We start from the raw sequence: 8,360 nt of genomic DNA on the forward strand, positions 1-8,360 counted from the left end.
CTATTTTTGTCCAGAGTCCAGTCTGATGAGCCGCTGCCATGCATTGGTGTGGATATCTCCTGTCAGGACACTGACACTGCTCTAGTGCCGCAGCACTTTCCGACGCTGATTGAAGCGCGTCCACCATAGACTTTACATGTAAACCTGAGGCTCCTGATGCTGAAATCGCGTTTGGTGTGAACGCACCATTATAGCTAATTCAGGGCAAAGATCCAACCGGATCTAACAGAGATCTCTCCCCCTGTGTCCTGCTGCATCGATTAGCATGCTGCACAAAAAAAAACTCAAATCTAATCATCACACACGTCACACCAGCAGCACATTCTCACATTTGTAAAGTCTCCTGATCCAACAACTGTGAGCCACGGTGCGCTGCTGAATTACAAAGTCAGGGGAATTTACATGTTGTGCTTATGCACGTCGCTGGGGATCCGAGCAATAACTGCTCCGGCCCCAGAAGTGCTATACCAATGAATATAGAACAACTGCAGAAAGTCCTTACAGCTTCCCTCGCTGCTCCTGGGGGATTCAGTATATATGAATATATGATATGATAATGGAAGCGAACCAAGTGAGATAATGTGGTGTGTGTGCATGCAAGTTGCCGTATCCATGCAGCTTAGAAAAGAAAGGAGGAGATGTTATCTTTCCCCGTGCCGTTACACTGTTTGGACCCAATCATAAACAGACAAAGAGGAAGAGGCTGGAGATGAAGAGAAAGAGAGAAGTTTATAATGTGAAAAGGAGGGGAAAATGAAGAGAAAATCATCAGAGGAAGGGTGGGAAGGCAARAGATGACTGTTACAGCTCAATTAATGCCGGGACATGAGACGGCCCTGCCGCTGATAATGACGGAGTGTGTGCCGGAGCAGGAGACGGAGGAGCAGGGATCTCAAGATGTGAGGAGTGAAGCTGGGAGGGTGGGTGGGGAAGGAAAGGTGGAGAGGAAATAAGAGCAGATACTGTTAAATCTATTCATGATTCATTATTTCTTGCTGCAGCTCAAATCTCCCCCTCCTTCCCTCCCTTGATGTCTTTCTCTGAGCGTCTCCCCCCCTGCTTCATTCCTTTTCCCTCTATTGCTTTTCTTTTCTTGGCTCTAATTTTCATCTCCAGTTCTTTTTTTTTCTTTTTTCCGCTTCGTCTGCTCTATGAGGTCTTTTTCTGTCACTTCTGAAGCTCCAGCCTTCCTGTTTACCCTCTTCCTTTTCATCCGTTCAATTAATCTTTTTCTCCTGTTTCCCTTCTCATCCCGGCTGTCTTTTTTTTTTCAGTTCCTCTCTCTGCTAACAGTTTTCTTTTTGTCTTCTGCTGAGCCTTTTTTTTCCCTTCTTGTACACTTATGAGAATCCTAATTTTTTTTTAATCAAACTCCTGCTTTTGTAACTTTTTTCTATACCTTCTTGTAATCCACTGTTCTGTCTTTTTCTCATTTTTAAGTAGTTTTTTAATGTTTTATTCTATATTATCCTCTGGTACCTTCTTCTTTTGGACTCAGTTTTAACTTCAGCTTCAATTTCTTTTTTTTTTTTTCCTGTTTCTTTATTTTGACAGCTCGTCTCATGTTCATCTTCTCATCTCTTTAACTCTTCTCGTTGTTCCTTTTTTTCCTCCACTTGTTTTTCACTCTTTGTCCAGACATACCTGCTCTGCCTTTTCTCTATAACTCATCTTCCTCCTGTTGGCTCTTTTTGCTTCATCTTCGCTTGTTTCTGACATCATTCTATGTCTCTTATTTTCCTGAACATAGCTGTTTCCTCTCCTGTCATCATTACTATACTTTTTTTCCGTTCCTTCTGCTCATYCTATTTTCCACCCTCACCACTTACTTGGCCACCTTGCCTCTATAAACCCTCTAGGTTTTCTCTTTTTGGCAACAAGAAAAGACAATACAGCTCAGCTTGGCTTTGCTATTAGCCATCTCACTTCCTCCCTCTGGGTCTTTTATCGGCACTCTTGCTGCAGAGTCCAGTGTTAGTCTTGTGGTGATCAAAGTTTATCACTCTGTTCAGTACAAAACAGTTATTCAACCATGACGTTCTTTTTAACCTGGATTTGTATGATGCAGTCAGAAAAATGGAATTTGGACATAAGAAAATGAAGGAAATGGAGATACAAAGTTTTAGTCTGACAGTGACAATGTTGTACTTTCAGTTGGAGAAAAATTATTTTAATTTATCTTAAAGTAGAAAATGACCGTAGTACATGTATTATGTACTATGATTCTTGACATTTCTTACACTCAATTAAACATTTACAAATAGGGATAGTAAAAAAATTAAAAATCAACAACTGAAAAGCTTTGACTATTTTTCTAAAGACTATGATATTGAGCATATTATCTAGTTGAAGTTGGGTGAAAAAAAATGGCAAAGCTAATTAACAATGTTACATTAACACTGAGTGATATCATTTTAAGTGCAAAAACAGGACAACTGTATGATTTTAAGCACATTATCTGAAATACTTCATTTAATGTGTAACTCCTAATGTGTCAATGGCTTTAAAAATATCTATTCAGCCATTTTCTTTACCATCTTAATGTAGTATCTCACTAGACTGCAATTGTTGACAACTAATTGGAGACCAGATTGTCTAAACGTTTGTCTTCATTTTCTTGCATTAGTCACCAAGGCATGCAACCTTTATGCTTTATTTAAACACACACATTTTTTAAACATTTGCAAAGTTGTTTAAAGTGTCTCAAACCTTTCTCAGTTTTGTGGCAGGAGTCTCAAAGTCATTTCTAGAGTGAGACATGTAGCATATAAGCTTTCCTCTGACAGAAAGCGTGCGAGGCAAACGTCCAGGCCAACAAAACGCACCAATGATCAATCATCTTCATCTCCTTCTCCTGCCACTTATCCGTGATCAGGTCAGGGAGGCAGYGGGTTCAGGAGAGAAACCCAGACAGCTCTCTCTGCTGAGACACTTTCCAGCTCCTCCTGGGGGACCCCGAGGTTTTCCCAGGCCAGAGAGGAGATATAATCACTTCAGAGAGTCCTGGGTCTTCTCAGGGGCCTCCCACCAGTGGGATGTGTGTGGAACACCTCTAAAGGGAGGCATCATAATCAGATGAACCACCTCAAGTAACTCTTCGACACGGAGGAGCAGCAGCTCTATTCTGAGCTCCCCCTGGATGATGGAGTTCCTCACCCTGTCTCTGAGGCTGAACCTAGTCACCCCACAAAGGAAGATAATTTTAGCCGCTTGTCCTTGCAGTCATGATCCACCCCTCATGACCACATGAGGGTTGGAACATAGACAGATTAGTAAATCAACAGCTTTGTCTTTCAACTCAGCTCTTTCTTCACCACGACTGACTGAAGCAACACCCTCAATACTGAGGACAACATCCCAATCTGTTGATCACTCGTGAACAAGACACCCAGATACTTAAACTCCTCCACTTGATGCATGATCAACAATTATTATTGGAAAAACTCATCCAAATCTGTTTATTTTCATCTCTAATGTGAACTCCAGTAGGTTAAATAACACGCGAGTGGCTGACAAACTGTACAAAGTTGGCTAAGACAGGTGTGACGTGGATGAAGATGGCCCCCAGAACAATTTGCTCAGCCTTGAGCAAAGTCATGGTTTTTGAAAATTTGGCCCTCCAAAGTGGCCACACGACTTGCTGGATGCTTGGTCGCCAAAACTCAGAAGTCAGGGAAACTTCAACTAAAGAAATTGTCATTTTCTCACAACAGTCTCACATTGTTGAGTCATCAACTTAGTTTCCAACAGTCGCAGCTCAGTGAGAAACCACCTTTAGTTTTGCTGAGGGTTACTGGAGTCTAACCCATCTGTTGATTTATGTGCCAGACCACAAAACCAACAACCAGCCACACAAACACTCAGCTGCAGCACGTTTAAATAAAGACACGCATGGCCAGATAGCATCGACAAGACGGGTCAGTCCCTCATAAAATGGTTTGATCTGAGATTTAAACAGCACTTTAACCGAACATGCTCTTTCTTAACGCCAGAAACGCAGCAACTTAAGGCAGCAGGGTAATATCAGCTGTGTCTACACTGCACACAGTGTTTGTGCAGAAAGCCGGTGGTTGATATGTCTCTGCTATAATTATCCTGATCGCTAAATGACACAAAGATTATGAGGTTAAAGAGCAGAGCACGGAGCCTTTCATTCGAAGGCGTCTCAGGGACCGCTTCAAACAATGAGCTGCTTTCTGAAGGTGTACGCCAAGGAGCTCATTGTAAAAGTGAAAAATAAACCCCCTCTTGTCTTGTCCTCTGTGACAGCGTCTGACTCCACCACAGAGAGCCAGTTAGCATGACAGATAGATAGATACAGAGAGGCAGGGAGGGAGGGAGGGAGGGACGCACAGGCAGTCACCTTAAAGGAAATGCCATTCAGCTGGATAATGATTCTGTCTATCTGCACGGAGCTCTATCAAACTAGAACAGGTTGCTTGTCTGCCTTTTTGTCCTTCTGCCTCGACATCTATCTGGCTGTCTGCCTGTCTCTCTGAACGCAATTTCACTGTCTTCCTCTTCTGCAAGCGTGACCCAGACAGCAATTAGCGGGGGGACTGACAAGCAGCCACGGGCTCCTGAGTGCACACTCTGCTTGAGAGACAAATGTCTTCATTCAAGAATACCGGCAAGGACAAGTGGCAACGTTAGAAAATTTACAACGACCTTTTCTCTACCGCGCCTGCCCTCAGATCTAGTCTTCATCCTGAAAATAATGACTGTTTTATGGTATATTCTGAACTGTTTTAGATGATCGTGTTATAATGGACACTTTGCTCATGATTTGCTCACTTTATTACTGCAGGAAAGGGAAGGTGGGTGATAATGTTTTTGCCCAGTCCTGTCTGTCTTTGTTCACTAAATATCTCTTAAACTTCTAAATTTAATACAACTCTATAAAAAATCATCATCGGATGCATCAGATTATTTTTTTATAGTAATCTCAATTCAAGAAGACTTCCAAAGACAACTTAATGTAAAGGAGACATGTCATGCTTTTAAATCCTTTTTTCACATTTAAATCATTCAGTTGGGGTCTATATAAAGTGGAACTGAAATGCTTTAGTCTGACTTCCTCCTTATTGTAACTCCACAAGCCCCCCTTTCACCCCTTTTCTGAGGTGTTTCTCAGATCAACTTGTTTTGAGGCTGTCTCTTTAAATCTAAACAAGGTGCTTCACGCCCGCTACCCTCCAGCTTCCAGAGTGGTCCATTCTTTAATAAAGGGGTTTATGACTATATCAGCACAGAAACTTTTTATTTACAAATGAATTCAAAGATGTGAACAACAGAAGACTTGTCCATCCAGCCTTCCATGTTAGAGCCAGAGTCTGACCCAGAGCCAGAGGAGAATGAAGACCACCAACTGTAGCTGGTAAATCCAAACCTTATTTATATGTTTTGTGACAAAACTTTTGTCACAAAAACTGTGACGTATAGTTCAGAAAATGTCCATTGAACTGGTTGTTCTTTACTTCCCTTCAGCTTTCTGAAGCCCCCCGTGGTGGCCCCCACTATGAAAAGCACTGTGCTATAATACCACCTGTTGTTCCCTTGTTTTGCCTTTTTAAGTTCTTCTTTTGGAATGTGGTTTCTAAAATTTCATAAAAATTGCATGAAAAAAAAGTCTATACCTGAGTCAATTAATCTGAAATTGACCTAACACTGGGTGTGGTAGTAGCTACTCCCCAACATGTAATCTAACTGCTAAAGGATTGCACAAAACATCTAAAGGCTTTTTTTTTTCAAATAGGCTTTAGCTGGTTGTGTGAGCGTTTGATGTGCGTAATCTACACCCTGTTTACTTGTGTATGTGGTGTTAATATGCTTTTACATTTTTCTTGCTTTTATCATGAAGAACTTTGTGAGTTTATATCTATATAAATAAATTTTACCTAATTTCAAGATTTTTGTTAAAAGGTTTAGCAGTAACTTCTTGGAGTCAGGTTTGTCTGTTGGCAATCTCTCTCCTGAACCACCTTACGAATTTGAATAAAACCTTCAGTAAACAATTACTGGTTGTTCATTTAGAACTGATTTGCTTTTGAAGCCAGTCCAGTTCAAATTGACCAGTACAGACAACTGACCTCAGAAAACACTACAATCATCTCTGCAGATTCTAAGCTAAATTCTGACATGGTCATAAGTGAGTTATTCACACTAATAGAAGTTACTGGAGCTTTTAAAAATAATAATAAGAAAACAACAACTTGTGAGCAATGACTGTTGATGTAAAGTCAAATTTCACACACACACTTCACACTTGAGCTCCAAGTATCCCAGCAACAATCTGACAAAACAAACCCACCCAAACAAAGCAAATATTATTTTTCTCACCTGTTTGTGCATCTCGATGTTGAGGCCGTAGGACATTTCGTAGTACTGCAGAGACAAAAACATATGACAGAGAGTCGTTGGCATTCTGTTCACAACACACTCAGCTTTACACAACAATTCCAATTGAACATCTGTTTCTTGGCATATGTTGCCATTTATCACTGCGGTTTCCTTGAAAGACAGGGGAAATAAAAAGAATGAAATAATAGGAGTGTGTGTGTATCAATGTAATGAGGTCTTGGTGAAAGTTATGTGGCATCACTGGCTCAGTGTGTGTTTTTGTGTCCATGAGTCAGGGAGAAGTTTTTTAAACCAGTTTTACTATTTTTGCCCAGGTACTGCAAGTCAAATGAGCATGACTGTGTGGATGTTGCTTTTCTCACTGCTGGTGTGTAAGTAGGTGTGCCAATGAATAATAATGTATGGCATCAGAATAATGAAGATTGTGTCCCCACATCTGTGTGAGTAATGCATGCAAACAAACCCCTTTTTTCCCCTCCACACCTGTGGCGTTAAGCAGGAGTCAGTGCCTGGTTATTTGTAATAAAACATCGGGATGCAAAAGTGTAAATCTGCATGAAAACACAATGTGACTGGAATATTAGGACTTGTATCATAACTACATGTAAGCTTAAAGGAAAGAAAATGTATGACTGGAGAGAGAAAAATGTTGCTTTTATTAAAGAAAAAGCCTTCAGTGAGTTTCTTCTTGTTTCGTTAAAACTTTTGAATGCTAATGCATTCGATAACATTGATGGTTCCCACATGGCGTTACACTGCTCACATCTGGTACTGCCCCGCCAGTGTGACGGTGGGGAAAAAAACAACATGCAAACAAAAACAAACTTTAATTTTGTCATGGAACGGTTGTCGGTGAATTCTTGAGTTATGGGGGAAGACGACAAGGGTCTTGACAAAAAAGAAAAGGAAAAGAGGTAAAATACGGGTTGGCATGAATCCTAATATTAAAACGTGACGAAAACAGAAACTAAGAGATTCAGACACCACACGTTAGGTTCTCTCACTGTTAAAACACAATTCACGTTGGCACATGATAAGGAAAAATATACTCAGGTTCCATCACAATAAAAGCAACTAGAGAATTTGCATTTCCTACGAAAATGCAAGGGTGAATGCCTGTTGCGCAAAACGTAAGCTAAAAGCTAAAGGTAGCAGACTCAAGTTGAAAGTAGCACCCAGATGGTGAAATGGAAGTAAAAAATTAAAATTRCTAGGAAAAAACCCCATGAAAATCTGAAAAAGTGATAATTTCAAGTGTAATAGGTAAAACAGCCGAACTTTTCAGTGACACAGCTAAAAAGGAGCTGTTAAGGTTTTAATTAGCATAACGATGCATAAGGAGCACAATTTTGCTGGACTGAGCCGAATTAAGTCGAAGTAGCTCCAAAAAAATGAGTAACTACATTTGAAGGCTAACTTTGGCTAATAACAGCTAAAATGTAGCTAAATTTGTTGAAAATAGCTTAATGTAGCAGAAAGCAACTGTAAGAAGCATAAAATGTCCAAATTAGCAGGAAAAAGCAGAGAARTAGCATAAAAAAGCAGGAAAATAGCAGAAAGTAGCAGATCTCTAGCTGAAATAGCAGAAAACAGCTAAAGTTATCAAAAAAAGCTAAAACTAGCATGATAAATTTAGAGGAAGCATAACCAAAGCAAAATATGTGAAAAGCTGTGAAGAATTATGAAGAATTTCAGATGTTTAGAGCAGTTGAAACAAAGCCCCATTCAAAGTCAATGGGGCCAAAATCAGCAAAAAAAGTGAAATAGCTAAAAAAGTATAAGTAGCTGAAATCCCCGGAGATATAGCAGGCATGGCATTAATGAGCCCGACGTTTTGATATATGAATTGTACGAATCGGACAAAAACTGCGGGAGGAGATAGGTGCCAAAAAACGTACGGAAGAAGATAGTAACAATAATAATAATAACTAGAGAAGTTGCATTTCCTACGAAAATGCAAGTGTGAATGCCATTTGGCCAAAACGTCAGCTGAAATAGCA

The 8,360-nt window shown here is 40.2% G+C and overlaps 1 protein-coding gene across 6 annotated transcripts in view; it reads right to left on the bottom strand.

Annotated features, from left to right (window-relative positions):
- The window catches only part of tle2b (TLE family member 2, transcriptional corepressor b), a gene marked incomplete at its 3' end in the record, with an annotated part of 117,703 nt that overhangs the window by 49,427 nt on the left and 59,916 nt on the right, over positions 1–8,360 (bottom strand). For all 6 annotated transcript variants that reach the window (XM_014014183.1, XM_014014182.1, XM_014014181.1 and 3 more), the window contains 1 exon segment: positions 6,340–6,384. In XM_014014183.1, the coding sequence (XP_013869637.1) occupies positions 6,340–6,384 (45 nt within the window).

Source organism: Austrofundulus limnaeus, unplaced genomic scaffold, assembly GCF_001266775.1.
Source record: "Austrofundulus limnaeus strain Quisiro unplaced genomic scaffold, Austrofundulus_limnaeus-1.0 Scaffold111, whole genome shotgun sequence".
Lineage (NCBI taxonomy): Eukaryota > Metazoa > Chordata > Actinopteri > Cyprinodontiformes > Rivulidae > Austrofundulus > Austrofundulus limnaeus.